At 35.7% G+C, this 18,429-nt stretch overlaps 3 protein-coding genes across 3 annotated transcripts; 2 read left to right on the plus strand and 1 right to left on the minus strand.

The window, feature by feature from the left end:
* Positions 1-99: 99 nt before the first annotated feature.
* Positions 100-3,527, plus strand: LOC105387436 (odorant receptor 2a-like). Its single transcript, XM_011558158.3, has 5 exons — positions 100-1,888; positions 2,102-2,201; positions 2,519-2,620; positions 2,901-3,056; positions 3,412-3,527. Exons 1-5 carry the CDS (start codon positions 1,131-1,133, stop codon positions 3,478-3,480), a joined length of 1,185 nt encoding a protein of 394 aa, XP_011556460.3. The 5' UTR covers positions 100-1,130; the 3' UTR covers positions 3,481-3,527.
* A 511-nt stretch (positions 3,528-4,038) lies between these two features.
* Positions 4,039-6,671, plus strand: LOC105387437 (odorant receptor 49b). Its single transcript, XM_011558159.3, has 5 exons — positions 4,039-5,060; positions 5,236-5,335; positions 5,583-5,693; positions 6,174-6,329; positions 6,444-6,671. The coding sequence occupies exons 1-5, from the start codon at positions 4,267-4,269 to the stop codon at positions 6,501-6,503; spliced, it is 1,221 nt and encodes a 406-aa protein (XP_011556461.3). The 5' UTR covers positions 4,039-4,266; the 3' UTR covers positions 6,504-6,671.
* A 2,394-nt stretch (positions 6,672-9,065) lies between these two features.
* LOC105387439 (odorant receptor 59a) lies at positions 9,066-12,820 on the minus strand. The gene is made up of 5 exons (XM_038112922.2): positions 12,066-12,820; positions 11,723-11,822; positions 11,212-11,310; positions 9,802-9,957; positions 9,066-9,185 (listed from the first exon to the last, which is right to left on the minus strand). Exons 1-5 carry the CDS (start codon positions 12,818-12,820, stop codon positions 9,117-9,119), a joined length of 1,179 nt encoding a protein of 392 aa, XP_037968850.2. The 3' UTR covers positions 9,066-9,116.
* Between the last annotated feature and the right edge of the window lie 5,609 nt (positions 12,821-18,429).

The raw sequence follows: 18,429 nt of genomic DNA on the forward strand, positions 1-18,429 counted from the left end.
AAACTTTGTTGGTCACTTGATTTTTACTATGGAGAATAAGATATAACATGCTCCACATGTAAGTTTCGGCTTAGTATACCCTTTTTGCAACACCCTGTATTTAATAATAATTGTTTCAAATAATATAACTTATTTAGAATTCGATTAAATAAGTAAGTGTTAGGTACAGTGAGACACTTTAATTTTAAGGTCCAACAATGATAAGTTCTTAATCATTAAAGCTTTCTTTGAAAAGTTGCCTTCCATCTAATGGCCCGGCTACACGTTCCGTCTATAGACTTTTGATCAAAATGTTTGTGTTTGGACGGTCATTATATTTTTTGTTGACTGTACCTAGGTAAGTACCTATTGTAATGGCGATAGCGTGGGATGTGACATTCTTTTTAAGTTACCACCTACAGGCGCCTACCACCAATTTACAAAACAATTACTTCACATAATTAAAGGAAACCTAAGGCTTCGTCCCCACTGGGGGACTGGGATAAAATATCACTCACAATCAAAAAGTGAAGTATTTGAATATTTTTATTGAATTTTGGGGACATCTTGCACTTAATCTATGAAGAGCCATATTATGAATGTTGGACATCTAAGATTTATCTAGGAAAAAGGTTGATAAAGGATTATAACTACCTGCAAAGAGGGAATGGCTGGTACAGCCAGAAAAAAAGTATGAAGAGAAGTTTATTTATGTTATAAGGTTTTTTTTGTGCTGATGGTAAAGGGAATGCTGTATAGTGCAGTTAATAGCTGGTAATTATGTCCTCTATCACACTGTTTTGTCGACCATGACTCACACAGGGCCACCCTGTGGGTGAATATTTAACCTCAAGGCTTTTAGGCCTCGATAAAAAAATACTATCTATTTAATTCATGCCATGATAATATCCCATGATGATTACTTTACTTACTCTTTTTCGGTGTCACGGTCAACCCGTAGTTTTTTTCATTTATCTATACGCCACGCAATACCTACCTACGCAATAAAATAGCTTCATAGCTAATTGATAACAACTGCCATTAGTTACGAAAAGTAAACTTAATTATTATGTATCGTTTAAAATATAATAGGGTTATTCTTTATTATATTAGTTATAGGTCCTCCGCAATTTCTCTTTAACACCCGTTTAATGATGGCGCGTGATACTTTGTCTGATACATTTAACCAGAATAAATTGTTCTGGAAAATAACTGGCATATGGGTGACCCAAGTCAAGAACAAACGCTTCAAGTACTATGCAATTCCTGTGATAGCTATAGTATTCGTCGCTTACGATTTATTCCTGACCCTAAACTTGGTTTATACTCCGAAAAAGTTAGAAGTTTTTATGCCGGAGCTTATATTCTTTTTCTGTGAAGTACAAAATGCATTTAAAGTTTACATGGTGATGTTCAAAAGCGAACAGATTATACAAGCATTCAACATGATGGACACCGAAGAATTTATCGGTGAATCGGAGGAGCATAAGAGAATAACAAAAAAAGCGAAGCTCCTTTTTATTAAAGCTTTTAAGGTATACTTTGTGCTTTGCAATGCAGGATTCGGATGTATTTCTGTGTTACCGTTTGTGAATTTTGTACTCTTTGGCAAAAAACCGAATTTGCCTGTTTGCAATTATTACTTCTTGAGCGACGAGTGGCGCGACCAATACTTCTGGTGGATCCTCCTGTACCAGACGTATTCTGTCTATAACCACATGATGTACAACATCAGTATTGACACATTCATGTCAGGATTGATCCTCATGGGCCTGGCACAGTTCAGGGCCCTCAATGACAGCCTAAAAAATATTAAATGTGAGTCAAACAAAGTCAATGATCCTGCAGAGGAGTGGCGACTAAGGACGGAATTAATAAAATGCCTAAAGCATTACGATTCCTTGAGAAAGTAAGCAATCATTCACATTATACTATTTATTAACAGGATTCTGAATCGGAGATAGGTTCTCCGACAAACTTTGCACTACCGAATGTATAGCCGACATAATATTTTGTTTGTGAGTTTTACTCCAACGTTTTTTTACCGAGATCGGTTTCAGAATCCTTCACATTATATTCAAGCTGTAAGTACTAATTTATTAAGTATTTTTGTATTTTATAGGTATTGTACCCACATCCAAGACTTATACGATCCGGCCATGTTTGTTCAGATCAGCGTGGGAGCAGCCAGCAACTGCGTGATCCTCGCCTCCTTGCTGCTGGTAATCACAATATTATTAGAAAAAAAGAAAAAAAAGAGAGAAAGAAATTACGAATACAGAAACATTACAAAAATAAGTAAAATGAGTCGTTGTGCTTCTGGATGCTAAAACGGGCTCTATTCTTATTTTAGGTCAGCTTGATGCTATGGTAGACCATGGCTAGTTTTCAGCTAGGACCCTGGGATTATTATAAATAATGTACGATTGTACCTACTTATATGCTCAGCAATTCTCCCGCTTTGTTGTCTGTACTTACATAGTTTTTTGTGTACTTGATGCTGTTGCTGACTTTACCTACATTTTTTATAAATTTTCAGTCAATGTCCAGTAACGACAAATCTTTTATTATATTATACGGATCGGTCATGGCAATTGAAATATTGATGCCTGGCTACTTGGGATCTCAACTGCAATATGAGGTAGGCAACGTTTATAAGTACTAATATAAAAATAATTATACTGGCTGGATCATGATAGACATGGTCATTCTGAACAACTTTTGTACCTACTAAGAATTTTAGAAATTTATAACTAAGTAGCTTTTCTATGGAACATATTTTATTCCTTCATGTGAGTTTATTAAATCAAAAAATATTTTTTCACGTATTTTCCAACAAAAGAGGTTTAGAATGGCTTTGTACGACTCTTGATCGAAAGTATCGAAACCTACCTAAATATAACATTTTGTTAAATTTCCAGTGTGATGAGCTAGTGAGGTCAGTGTACTCATGTGATTGGATAGAAAGACCAGAATCATTCAAAAGTATTATGAAACTGCTATGTGAACGTGCTAAGCAACCCATAATACTTACTACATGGTACATAATTCCCTTGTCATTGAATACTTTTATCTCGGTAAGATTTCGTTTTTTTATCGATATAGGTACACTCACGGGCAATGAAATAGTTCCACCACTCACAAAAAGCCGATATACCAAACGACCCCAATTTTTTCTAACATATAATTTAAAATTTGAAGAAAAGGTGAGGTTAGTTCGTAATATCCTGATGCTCCATTAAATGTAGGTACTTCATTGTTGCAGAAGTCGTCATAAAGCTAGCTGTTTCCGTTTAGGAGTAGGTTGAGATGTGTGTTTTTCTCAGTGGAACCTTTTTATTGCCCTTGAGTAGTTTTAGGCCATAATAAATTATTAGAGTGGTCTCAATTCAAACTGTGTATTTTATTTATTAATTTAATTATAATTTTCAGATAATGAAAACAGCTTACTCCAGCTTTACTATTCTTCGGGCAGTACACACTAGAAATATGGTTGAATAATTCCTCTCGGGAGATATGATAAATGAGAATATTGTTAGATTTCAGTACTTATTTTTTTTTATTTTATTTATTGAGGCACACAAAACAGATAACAATGGTTACAAAATTTAAAAAATACAACTAAACATCTGTTCTACATTGATACTTATTGTACTATTAATACTTAAAATAAATACCTACTTAAATGCATGTTAGAAAAGTATTATAATTTAATCCAAAATTACATTTAAGTATAAGTAATGGTACTTTGTCTTTGATGAAAGTATAATGATTCTAAAAGAATTGATTGTAGTACCAAAAGTAACTAGTATTCTAAGTAATACACTCACGAGCAAAGAAACAGTTCCACTTAAAAATTGCGTCACTGAATATCCTAAATTTTATAAACATTTAATAGAAATTTTTCAAAAAAATTTAAGTTTTCAGTTGGTAATATTCTGGTGCACATTGAAATATAGTTCAATATTTCAGAGGGCGTCATTAAGCTAGCTATTTCCGCTTAGGAGTAATTCGGTGCTTTTCTCACTGGAACTTTTTCATTGCCCGTGAGTGTAGTTACTTTTTGAGGATTAGGTAATAATGTGATAAACGCAACTCGTGCGCTAATCGTGGGAACATTCTTCTACAGTAGGCCTTGTAGAACCTAATAGCTCATACCCTTTAATTGATATCAACTGCCACTAGTTACGAATACTCGATATAGGTAATTATTATGTGTTGGTATCAAAAACATAATTTCTCTAATAGTTTTGTTATCACGTAGGTAATGAATAGGTATTTCCTGTAATGTTCCTGCAATTGTCCTTCAATAGTCGTTTAAACATGGCACGTGAGACTTTGTCAGATACTTTTAAGCATAATGTATTATTCTGGAAGTTTCTTGGATTGTGGATATTCCAAGTGGATGATAAACGATACAGATACTATGCTATCCCTGTAGTATCTATAGTATTTGTTGCTTACAACATTTTGCTGACATTAAATTTAGTCTATACGCCCAAGAAGCTAGACACATTTATACCGGAACTTATTTTTTTCTTCTGTGAAATACAAAACGCATTCAAAGTGCACATGATCATGTTTAAAAGTAAACAAATAGTGGAGGTATTCGAAATTATGGACAGCGACGTATTTATTGGTGAAAAGGAAGAACATAATAGAATCACAATAAAATCAAAGCTTCTATTCATTAAAGTTTTTAAGATATTCTTCGTCGGTTGCAACATGTCTTATATATGCCACAATTTTTTGCCATTGATTTCTTTTCTCGTTTTCGGTACGGAATTAAATTTGCCTGTTTGCAATTATTATTTCTTGAGCGACGAGTCTCGCAAACATTACTTCTGGTGGATACTGGTGTACCAGACTTATGGTATCTACCATCACATGATGTACAATTTGAGTATCGACACATTTATGTCGGGTTTGATTCTGGTGGGACTGGTGCAGTGTAGAGCTCTGAATCACGGACTTCAAAACATTAAAACGTCTGTACCGAAGAAAGAGAATGACACGGAAGACGAAAAACGTCTTCGAATGGAATTGGTGAAATGCATACAGCATTATGAATCAATCCGAAAGTAAGCAATCATTTTGTATATTCACATTAGTACTAGCCTGGGACAAAGAAACCTGACTCCTAGCATTGTCAGTCTTGGGGAATCAGATATCCTTTATCAAGACTGTACATTCAAACATTTATACTTACCTAACTAGTAAGTTCGGTTCTGAATAAGAATGTTGTGTGTTTTACAGATATTGTGCTCACATCCAAGACCTATACGATCCGGCCATGTTTGTCCAAATGGGTGTTGGGGCAGCCAGCAACTGCGTTATCCTCGCCTCCTTGCTACTGGTAATGCTTTACTAGATGTATCTTATTATCTTTTACAAACGAACGAATTCGTCCAATTGTGTTCGCGATACAGCTCCTGTCCTGATGTCAGGGTGGTTATGGGCCTTTCCCGGCTCCTGTTGGTTGATAAGCAAGGAGGTGTCTACATAGGTGTAGTCTCCAAGATATATGTATGTAAATACTACCCAGCACAAACACTTTTAATAGTTTGTGTAAATATTGTAGTAAGTTTTTCAATATTTTTCAGTCAATGCCCAGTCACGAAAAAGCATTATATGTATCAGTATTAATGTACGGAACGGTAATGGCAATAGAAATATTGATGCCTGGCTACTTGGGATCCCAGTTGACACATGAGGTATGTATGCTTTTATTTAGGCCCGGGTCTCCTATTTACGCCGTAGATCGCGTCCAACGTCACGCCGTAGGCCGCGTCACCTTGCTCACTATAGAAATGTACTGATGCGGTCTCCCTCACACGCCGACGTTGGCGCGTAGACGCCGTAGGTAGGCCGTAGGACGTTGATAGAAACGTTACGCGTATAGCATAAAATAGGAGACCCAGGCCTTAACACTACCGGATTATTAGCAAAGATAGTTGATTCCTTACCCATCTCTACTTCTGGCAACGTCTAAGAACGTTGGTCAGACGAACAGATGGCAAATCAGGATTTTAAAGGTCAGTTGTCTTAGCTCCGTCACGGATCTTTAATTTGATTGTTTTTAGTTTTCTTTTGTTAATTTTTAGTACCATTGTGTAGTGAAGTAATTATATACCTAGGTAGGTACTTACTTGAAAAGTTAATTTACCCTAATACCTTCATATAATTTATTTCAGAGTGGACAGATAGTGAGGTCAGTGTACTCATGTGATTGGATAGATCGGCCAGAATCATTTAAAAGTATATTGAAACTACTATTGGAACGTGCTAAGAGGCCAATAATACTCACTACAGGATACATAGTCCCCCTATCTTTGAATACTTTTATTTCCGTAAGTATTCTTATTTTGCAGATTAACTTTTCGTACAAAGAATATTTCTAGTTGGTTCATTGTTTGGGTCCTGCCGCTTCTGCCTTTAATGATCAATTGATTGAATATTTTCAGATAATGAAAACAGCTTACTCCAGCTTCACAATACTCCGAGGCATACATAAAAGAACATGAATGACTTTCACTGATTATAAGACAAAGTACCTACTGACTTAAAATTTCTGATATGGTTGGTTTCTACCTAAGGTAAAGTCAAGTTAGAGCAAAGTGGTTTACCCATTAAAATGCGAATATTGAAACAATATTTTTAATGAATAAAAGTGTAAGTTACGTCTTTGTGTAGATGTTGCTTTACTGTGTACCCCCATAATTCAGGGATTTCCCATAATTATATGAAAAAGGTAAACAGTAGGTATAAAAAATAGTTAGGTAGATACTTAGTGATGTTATATCGCTTAAACCTATCATTCTTGACTCTAATAAGCAGATTTCATAGGAACCTACAAAAATTATTGTTTGAACATCTGCAGTCGAGACCTCTTCCAGTATTATGTACCCAGACGCTTATGTAAATAACGAACAATAAAGACGACTAAATATCCCAAAGTCCACAAAACGCTAAGGAGTATAAATAACGCGCACTCAAGCTAAAAGGGTGCAACCCCTTATTTTATTGTTTCAACGAATATTGCAAGACTTAATGAAGATATTAATTAACTTTACTTATTTAAGATTAGGCCCCAGCAATTTAAAATATTAATTGCCTGGGAAACGGGCTCTGAATACAAGTTGGTAGCCATTTTTCACCTCTGCATGCTGCGCGCATTTCACTTTGACATATTTTATTTGCTTGACTATTCAGAACTTAGTAAGTAGGTATAAATTAACTTAGAAGTGCTCAGTAGGTATATTTTAGGGAGAAGGAAGTTCTATTATTTGATAATTCTGTATTAAAGTTTATAAGGCCGTTTGTTTAAAGGCACAACAACCTCAGTTCATAATGAATGTATTTATACACTATAATATGTAAGTATGCTGCGAAAGGGAAGGAAAATATATTAATTTTATTATTATCATCATCCAGGAAAGTTGCCTGTATAGAAGGTACCTTTTCTAGCAAGAAAAATATATAAGTACCTATTTACTTACATTATTTCAAACTCTGTATGTCTGAGGTAAGTACTCGTATATAATAAATTGTGTGATCTCTAAAACTTTTATTCGATGTTCAATAAAGTTTTTTAGGGTTCCGTAGCCAAAATGGCAAAAACGGAACCCTTATAGTTTCGTCATGTCCGTCTGTCCGTCTGTCCGTCTGTCACAGCCGATTTACTCGGAAACTATAAGTACTACAGTGATGAAATTTGATGGGAATATGTGTTGTATGAACCGCTACAAAAATATGACACTAAATAGTAAAAAAAAGAATTGGGGGTGGGGCCCCCCATACATGTAACTGAGGGATGAAATTTTTTTTTTCGATGTACATACCCGTGTGGGGTATCAATGGAAAGGTCTTTTAAAATGATATAAAGTTTTCTAAAAAACATTTTTCTTAAAGTGAACGGTTTTTGAGATATCAGCTCTCAAAGTCGTAAAAAGTATGTCCCCCCCCCTCTATTTTTATAACTACGGGGTATAAAATTCTAAAAAAAATAGAGGTGATGCATGCTAATTAACTCTTTCAACGATTTTTGGTTTGATCAAAGTATCTCTTATAGTTTTTGAGATAGGTTGATTTAACTGTAATTTTGGTTAAGTTATTGTGCTTACACTATATTTGCTGCTACGGAACCCTTTGTGCGCGAGCCCGACTCGCACTTGGCCGGTTTTTTTCTTCTCTATTCTAATATCGAAAAACGAATAAAAAAGTTAATAATAGGAGTCGACGGCCACGGCAGCTGCAGGGTAAAAAAAAAGATGGATACGAGTATACGTGAGTTATGTTCGGTCGCGATCTTCAGTAATGGACATCACTAAATATTGCCCTGGAGGAGATAAATTACCACACTTTTTCAGCTCCACAAAAAGCCTGAACTTCAGGGGCAGAGTGGGGAGAATCTTTAATATGTTACGTTGAGCGCTGATTAGGGATAGGGGATGAAGGGATGGTGGCTGCGTCAGTTTTGCCGGTAGTTTCTTTTGAAATTCATGTAAAAAGTAGTGGGTTGTGGGCCGTCGTAGAGAGCACGGCAAGAATTTATTGATATTTTTATGGGTAAGTATAAAATTTACATCGACTGTTTTTTCAATTAGGTAAATAAAATATTGTATTGCTATTTCACTAATACTTATTAATAGATAATTAAGTTGCGCGTCAAGTAAAAACTTAGCTGTTAGCATGACGAGGGTGATGGGCTTGGGAGTTTTAGGAAAAAACAGAAGTTATGACTTTTATCAATTGGCGGCGCTAGTTTTGGGTAATAACTAAGCAAATGAGCATGCAAGATTTTTAAAGTTTTTATTTAAGTACCTTTTCCTTTGCTTTTTATTCATAGTGGGCTGCATGGCTGCATGTGATCTTGCATTAACTTACGTGGCATTAATGCGGCAACGCAACCTCGCGTCTCACTATGAGAGCAACTTGTTATGTTGAGTTTTAGCCACGGAAGCAAGCACCCTGTGCAGTAATATTTTTACGGGCATATTTTTTTAGATGCATAAAATTATAGTAATTTTAAAAGAAGCACATGTTGGTAAATATATGTTGAATCTATGGCTATATAAATTCATGAATGAATATTAAAAGCATCTCTTTATTAAATTTTATGGTGATTATCTTACAAATTATTCATTTTCTTCTCGGATGTTCATTGCTCGAACTAATGTGAAACAAGAGTATGCTCCTTTCATGATCTGGAATGAGAAAAAGTAATATTTTAATTACTTATAAGAATTGGTAGGTATTATGCAATATAATATGTGCAAATTATTCCCCCGTTTATAACCCTTAGAGCGAAGATTGAAGAGGTTGGGGTAGACTAAAGTCCAATCCACACACAATCAGTGGGCGACAGAGGTTTTTTCAGAGGTCGAAGTACCTTACTCTAAAACTAAAAAAAACGGATATTTCGCGTCGAACGACATGACGCTCGATCCTCAATTTTATTGTTGTAGTGAAGTAAAAGGAGTTCCACCTGCTGCCGTTTTACGAGATCGTTACTTTATCGACGTAGATAAACGGTATTATAGTATCTTGATTTGTCATAAATACGGCGCTGTGATTGATAGAACGCGCATTAAACGAGTTTATCGATAACGAACTCGTGTACCGGCCGCTTATGTGCTACGGATTCAACAGCCAATAGACCAGTGCAGCGATTAAAAATTTCACGAACCTCCGTTTACGTGGTACGTTACGTTAAAAGTGACATTTGTTTTTTCCATAATATACTATACACGTATAATGTTTGTATATTTTCGAAAATAGTATCGTATCCTATGATAGGCTTACTGTGTAAATGAAATTTACCGAAATAAACGTGGCCAGCGACAGAGGGAACATAGAGCAGGCGGTCAGCTCCACGGCCTGGTTGGCTCGCTCCACCAGCAGCACCAGGCTCCGCTTGAAGGAGGCGGAGCGCGAGATCCAGTCGCAAGAGTACGCTGCTGATGTCGTCAGCCCGCTCTGAAGTTAAAGTCAAAGTCAAGTGTTTTTATTCGTCGTATAAATATAAAATTTTCAGATGAACGTCAATTTTTACAAACTACTATCCGTTCGGATAAGGGGCTCTTTCTGTCTTAGGGCGGATTCGACCAACGTCGAGTAACTTTTTACTCACGAGTAAAGTACTAGTTACTCGCGAGTAAGCAGATTTTGCATTCTACCAAACCTGAAACCAAGATAAGTAGCTTATCCCAAGAATAAAATGTTATACCGCCAAAATTGACCGTGTAACGAGCTTATCCGAGAGTAATTTTGTAATGGCGGCGGCACATCAGCTGATTAGAAAACCGTCACAATGACATAATAAACACATCTGTCAAAACATAAACAAAAGTACGTTTAAAGGCAAAGTCTCCGAATAACAACAGCGAATAAAATATTAAAACATAAACAATTTCATACTTTTATAATCCATTCAAACTAAGTTGGCATGTCATTTCTATTGCATGCTTTGAAACGCAGCTATTTTTATTTTAGTTGCATTACAGTTTCGTTCCTCGTTCATTCAATTTAATCATGGTATAACTTGGTAGAATGCAAATGTACTTATCCTGGATATTTACTCGCGTATAAATTTTATTCCGGTATAGTTATTCTCGTGTAACGTGATGTTTGGACGAATTCACCCTTAGAAGATCACAGGGGATAAAATAAATAACGGAGATACAGTCATAATTATGCTCACGACTGTAATCCCCGAAGGGGTAGTCAAGGTGACTCGCAAGTCACCCGCTTTTCGCTGTACATTTGTACTCACGTGATAGGTCGCGAGCCGTATCGCCGTTTTTAAATGAGTACAATGCGAGTACAAAGTTTCGTCACGATTTTTTCCTTAACCGTAGGTACTCCACCTACGTAGTATTATTGTATTTAGGTTTCTTATTTTTAAAGAATTCATTGGTACATGGCAGGATTTGTACCCACGGCATTACGAATGAGAGCCAAGACCTTATCCGTTGGGCCACCACGACGCCTCATTGGTACATGGTGAATCATGACTTCTTCTTTTTCTTTAATTTAGGGATACGAGTTAAAGATTTTTTAACCTATTTTTCCCGCTGCACTGGACCGTCAGAATTGGCGATCTCTTGTATTGGAGGCCAAGTCTCACTTTGGGTCGCTGAGCCAGCGGAGTAAAGTTAAAGATTAGTACCTTATAGGAAAATTAACATTGCCTTACTCTAGATAGGTTTTAATTTATATTTGTTCAGTTACCTCATGGGCCAACTGAGTTCCGGCGAAGCCTGGCGTGAATATCTGTACCGTCATCATGACATCGTATAACATCATGAAGAACCTTCCTTCTGTTGGTTGCTGAAATGAACAAAAATACGTAAGTCATCTTTTGATAAAAGAAACAAGGATAATGACTGTATGGGTGCAAAAGTGGTATACTAAGCCGACAGGGGGTTACTCATGGTTTACTGCACAACTTTCGAAAAATAACACTTGACCAACTAACTTTGTAGAGGTTTTGAGAAACAACATTTTTCGTCGCAAATTTCCAAAAGTTATTCAGAATGACTCCTTGATTCACTTCCTTTGGCTTAGTATGGCACTTTTGCAATACCCTCTATAATAAACAATAATATGATCACTTTAAAATCTTGAGGTGCTGACGAAATTACTTTTCATTTGGAAAGAATAACTTCAATATAAGAAGAATTTGATTTAAAAAAAGAGGGTGCGAGAGGCGCCAAACATCATAAAAATATTCCATGCTCACCTGTAGCAAACCAATAAAAGCTACACAATTGATCAATGCGCCTACGCCGAACTGAACAAACATGGCCGAGTCAAATAACTCCTCTATCAGTGAGCAGTACCTTGAAACAAAATCGATGAGTTGGCAATTTAGGTACTAGAAATTAAAAGAGCCAGAATTATTTTTTGGCGAAAAGGCGGTCTTAGCTTAGGCACGCTATATTCTGAAGGTACAAAAGATGTAAATATCCAAAACTCAAGTAAAAACGAGCTGAAAAATTAAACCTACATTACGGGGTACCTACTCATTGGTACAGTTGTACCAGTAAGGGAATTGGTAGTAATATGTAGTTATTAATGCTTACTCTCTGATCATGTCGTAGTGCTTCAAGCACTGAACCAGTTCCTTTTCCAAGTGTTTCTCATGCCGCAGATCCTTTCCTTTCTTAGATTTGCTCTTAATATTGGAGAGCCTCATATTGAGAGCCTTAAACTGCCCAATTCCCATAAAAATTAAACCAGGCATGAAGGTGTCAGTATGCACGCTGTAATTCATGTGAACATAGTTCCCAATAGACTGGTAACACCAGTAGAAAAATAATTTATCTTCCTTTTCCTCGTCAGTAAGAAAATAATATTTGCAAACGGATAGAGTCAACTTTTTGCCTATGAAAATAAATTTCAGTAAAGGTATCAGAGTGTATCCCATGAATGCTATATGTCCGATCCAGAAGTACATGACAAAAGCCTTCCTGTACAAAGATATGAAGGTTGCGTTTATTTCCTTGTGCTCTGCCGTTTCGCCCGCAAATTCATCGCTGTCCAATATACTGAAAACTTTCAGTATAAGTTTGTTTTTGAAAACAACCATGTGAATTTTGAAGACAAGCACGACAGATGTGAAGTAGAATAGAACTTCTGGAACGAAATCTTCTAGATTTCTTGGACAATAGAGTAAGTTTAAAGATAACAGACCATCGTAAATGACGAAACATATTAACAAGGACAAAACAGCGTAACATTTGTAGTATTTATTATCGACCTCTCGGATCCACAGGGCTAACACTTTCCAACCGCGTACATTTTGATCAAAAGCTCTGGATAAATGTTCCGCGGCCATGTTCTAACTGGTGCAAGTAAAATACGACTACCTTTAAAGTGATTAATTAAATGACTTCAATAACAGACATAGGTATTAACATTATTAAGGTTACATTCTGAAGGCTGCAGGCATTTTACTGTCACCTTCAGTAAAATTAAATATGGCTTGAAATTGAAGATAACTGTGAAATACCGTTTACGTTGGTACGTAACAGTTATGTTTGTAATTGAAGCTACTGTCGTTTAATGACATAATTTAATGCAAGCGTAATTAATGCCACGAGTCTGTTGTGCTTTCAGCAGCTGTAATAATAATAATAAAAAATAATAAAAAAAATGTTATAATACTTAAATGAAACAAATACACTTAGACACATGTCCAGCTTATGGGCTCATGATGATGATCATGATCATATACTTTGTGATATGCTACTAACAAAACATTTCATTAGTTCATTTATCTTGATAGAAAAAATCTTGAACAATGAAATTGATGAGTATATTACAAAGCTATATACATTATAATTACAAGCCATCTCTACCAGAAAATCTTTGGAAGGAAAGGATAGTTCAAAAAAGTTTCAAAAAAAAAGTAGGTATTTTAAACACTACGTAAAGTAATTAAATAAACCAAAACTCAAAAATATAGTGTACACAGATCGTACTTACATAAAATAATACACCATAAAAATATATTTAATTGGTCATGGTCATTGAATGTACAATGTATATAGGCAATGCATTTTGACTGTTTATTTGAAGGAAGCCTGCATAGAAGCCACGTCTTATTTCCTCAGGAAGAGTATTCTATAGCATAACTGCTTTTGTAATGAAAGAGTCACCGTGAAAATCAGTATGGTGGAGGAGAACTTGCAGTCACAAGTTCTGTGCAGACCAAAGCGTAAGGTGGTGCGAGCAGTGACGAAGCTGGAAGATTAAACAGTATTTTGTAAAGACTTGATAGTATAAAAATGATTATTGCGTAAGTCTGTGTAGCATTCGTAGCGCGTAGCTCGTAGCTCGTAGCAAAACATTTGTAGCAATATTGTAGCATGTTTGTAAAATACTTAAAAAAAATTATACACATTATATTATGTACTTATTACACCAGGTTTCTTCAGTTTTAAACAAAATAAAGCATCTTTAACAATCTTTTCAGATCATAACAGTTGGGACAAACATTTAAACCAAATAATATTTTATTGTGAACCACGTTTTGCGGCAGTTTTCTACCTATTCCATCTTGAAGCTGTTAATATTCTACAGCTCCCGTAGCCAGGGGGCTCTGACTATATCATTTACCGGGGCATTGTTTATTCATAGGCTTTCATTTCTTGGCAAAGCGTTTACCCTGGCTCCTGGCTTGTTATTAATATTGACCTAGGTCAGGTCAGGAGTTGCCAACTTACTCATCTGCATTTTGATAAAATATACGTTTTAATACTTATTCTGTGAAATTCCCGTTCTATAGAGATGGATATTAATACCTAATGTGTAGTTTCATTGTCTTACTTGCCTAACATATCATACCACCATATCATAGTAAAGTTAACCTACTCCGATCCGAAATCTATACATTTAAATCTGAAACCCTTTCTTCATTGGAAGGTGACCCGTGTCCCAGCAAAGGGTACCTGATGAATGTGCGGTGGTGGTAAGGCAGCAGAACTAATGATAACATATACAATAATTTAATTATACACCATATTGTAGCATTGTTTTGGTAGGTTTGGAACATCTGATGGAAGCTAATCCAGGAAATAGATGAAAATATCCTAAAGAAAATGGCTTCTTTAGCAGAATGATAAAACAAGTGTAAAGACGCTATCTGGCGGCGCACGACATGAGGTTGTAGGAGACAACGTGTCGTCAGTCGCTGCAAAATTTAATTTCATTGGAATAAAAGTGTCGTTGCGACATTTCGACTGCAAACTCATGTCATGCGCTCGCAACGCTTGTGTGGCATCATTTCAAGATTTTAAGGCGGTTCCCACACTGCCGCATAATTATCACGGTGCAGAACGCGTGAACGCCCGTAGATGTGCATGTTTTCTATACAAACAGATAACAGGAAACGTTATATCACGCATTTAGGCAAAATGCACCGTGATGCTTGGCAAGGCGGGAACCGCCTAAAGGTAAGCGTCCAAATATCGGTATCGTACGTATAGGACCAATCGGATATTAATAAATGTATGGTGAAACGCACTAGTGTGAATTTCTATACAAAAAATACTGAATGCGATGCGGCTGTCTGTCCGATACGACGCCGAAAGGTGGACGCTTACCTTTAAGGTAACTATTCTGTGATACCACGATGTTATGCAACGCGAGCATTGCATCTTGTGTTGAACGGCGGCAGTGTGAGAAGCGCCTAAGCATCGTGAATATCTAGCCGATGGCACTTAGCGCGTATTTGCCGTGGCGTGGCGGAAGTCCGGCGGCGACACGCCTAATGCAGCTTGCACTTAGCAGACGAATCAGTGTTGCCAGTTGCCGCCGTAGAGTATAATATTGTACAATTTAGTCCATTGCATACATCCTATAAAGTATAGGTACTACACTCACGGGCAATGAAAGCGTTCCACTCACAAAATTCCAATACCAAACAAACCAATTTTTTCAAACTTTTATTTTAAGACTTGAACAAAATATTCGCCTTTTTTGTTGGTAATATCCTGATGCTCCGTTAAATATACTTCAATATTGTAGAAAGCGGCATTAAGTAAGTCCACCTAATACTTATCTACGAAATAACATGACTTACATTTGAATATTAACTACAACTAAAATGGATGATATATACGATAAATCTATTCAGGAACTAAGTCATAATTCATGGAATGATTTCACACAAGATATAAAAACAATACGTGGCGAAAACCAACTTACAATGTTAAGCGTAAATATCAGATCTCTTATTAAAAACTTCGCACAACTAGAACTGATAGTAACCAGCAGCAGCAGCCTAGTCCACGTCGTGGTGGTGACGGAGGTGAACATCACTGACACTACAAAACCATTATTCCAGCTTCAAAACTACGAGATGCACTCCGAATTGCGCAATGCAAGAAAAGGAGGCGGTATTTTATTGTATGTACATAAGAGTGTAGCATTTACAAGGTTTAAAGAAAGTTGTCTCACTTATGAGTGCATTTATGGAGAATTAAAAACCAATTTTAATTATAAGATAGGATTATGTGCTATTTATAGACCACCAGAGAGGGATAAAAATATTTTCTTTAAAGAAATCTCACGCTTGATCTCAAAATACCCAGTAAGACAAAACTTTGTAATGTTAGGAGATATTAACATAGACATTAAGCTATCTAACTCGCATGTACAACAATACCTAAACATAATGTATGAATCAGGCATGGAATGTGGTATAAATCAGTATACAAGAGTTGAAAAAAAAGGTAACTTAATAACGAAGTCCTGTATCGACCATATTTTCATTCGGAATGTCTGCGAAAGCAAAACTAAAACATCGGTCATTCAAAATGCTCTGGCCGATCATTACATAACTGGTCTTTCAATTATTAACAAAAATCACCACACACCTAACCAAATAAACTATAAATTTGTAACTCGGCAGGACAATGAAAAAATACAATCTGATCTATCCAAGATAGACTGGAATGCGGGCTTAACCCATAAAAACCCAAATGATATACTAAACTTCATTGTAGAAAAATTTACAGATGTTTATAATAAATGTAAAAAGGTAGTAAAAATCAAATTAGGTAAAAGACAAGAGTGTGAGTGGATGACTAATAAAATAAGTTATATGTGTTCGCAAAGAAATAAACTATTAAAAATTTGGAAAGAGGACGAAAGTATCTTAAAAAATAGATTATTATACAATATTTACAGAAATAAAACTAACAAATATATTAACAAAGTAAAAAATAATTATTATAAGAAAGAAATAGATAAAAACTTTAAAAACCCAAAAAAACAATGGGAAATTATAAATAAATTATGTGGTAAAGTAATTAAATCCATAGACGAAATAATAATAAATTCATTTAAAAATATAGATACATTAAATCTAGTAAATAATTTTGCCATAGAATTCCAAAACAATGTAAAAAAAATATGTTGTTATTGTGATAAACCACTATTAAACGCCCAATCTTACTCCAATCAACCCGATATCACAATGAGGTTAAAAAAAGCGAATAATGACATCATATTCTCCATAATCAGACACATGAACGATAAAAAAAGTCCCGGTATTGACGGAATAAGAATGAAAGACTTAAAATGTATAAATTCTCAAATAACTCCCTTGATAACACATCTCATTAACTCATGTATTGTATATTCCCAATTTCCCGATAAACTTAAAGTAGGTTGCATCCGACCGGTATACAAAAAAGGTGCCAAAAACGAAATAAACAACTACAGACCAATAACTATACTACCGTGCATAGAAAAAAATATTGAGAGGTACTTAGGAAACGAATTGAATAAATTTATTATCACTAACCAAATCATAAACAAAAAACAATTCGGCTTCCAAAAACATAAAAATACTTCACAACTGCTTTCACAATTCACCAATGAAATCAATCAGCACATGAATGATCGATGTCATGTGCTGGCTATCTTTATCGATTTCAGCAAAGCGTTTGAAACACTCAACTATACCACCCTCTTTTCAAAATTACAACAAAACGGCATACAGGGACCCTTCCTAGACTTACTAAAAAACTATCACACTAATAGGTTCACAGTAGTAAACATAAACGGCGCCTACAGCCAGAAAATACCTACTGAAGAAGGAGTAGCACAGGGGTCAATCACCGGGCCAACCGAATATCTCATTTATGTAAACGACATGTCCAACATATTTACGGAAGGAACGGTCTATCAATTTGCCGACGACACCTGTCTAATTACTGCACACAAAGATATCTCCATAGCTCAAATACAACTCCAACACAACTACAACCAGTTATGCAAATGGGCTCATGACGTAGGTCTAATCATAAACGCACAAAAAACTAAATTACTACACATTCACTCACCACACCTACACACAACATTCACGCCTCACATTTCATCTCACACACACCAGTGCTTCCATTCCGATAGCTACAATGCGACTTGTAATTGTGATAGATTAGAACTGGTTAAACAACATACCTACCTAGGTCTAATCATAGATAAAAATTTCAGTTGGAAACCGCATATAGAACACTTAAGTAATAAACTGAGGGCGTTAATGTCTCGGTTGCAAATTCTAAAATTCAAATTACCCTTCAATATATTAAGAACGCTGTACCTATCACTAGCAGACTCCATTATAAGTTACTGCCTTAGTAGTTATGGCCGTACATTCACAACTAACATAAATAAAATTTACGAATTACAACGTAGGATACTGAAGACCATTGTACCTCCAAAAATAAAACAAAAATACACTCACAACGAATTAGGTTTGTTTCACTACTGTAAAACATTAACTGTTCACGACAAAATCGAATTATGTATTGTGGATGAGGAATATAGTCGCATCCCTTCTTTAGAGAAAAAGTCAAGGCCAAAAAATCTGCGGACCTTGAACTATTTACCTACTTATGTTACTCCGCGGTATAATAATACTTACGGACAAAGGAC

This window comes from Plutella xylostella, chromosome 5 (genome assembly GCF_932276165.1).
Source record: "Plutella xylostella chromosome 5, ilPluXylo3.1, whole genome shotgun sequence".
In the NCBI taxonomy this organism is placed as follows: domain Eukaryota; kingdom Metazoa; phylum Arthropoda; class Insecta; order Lepidoptera; family Plutellidae; genus Plutella; species Plutella xylostella.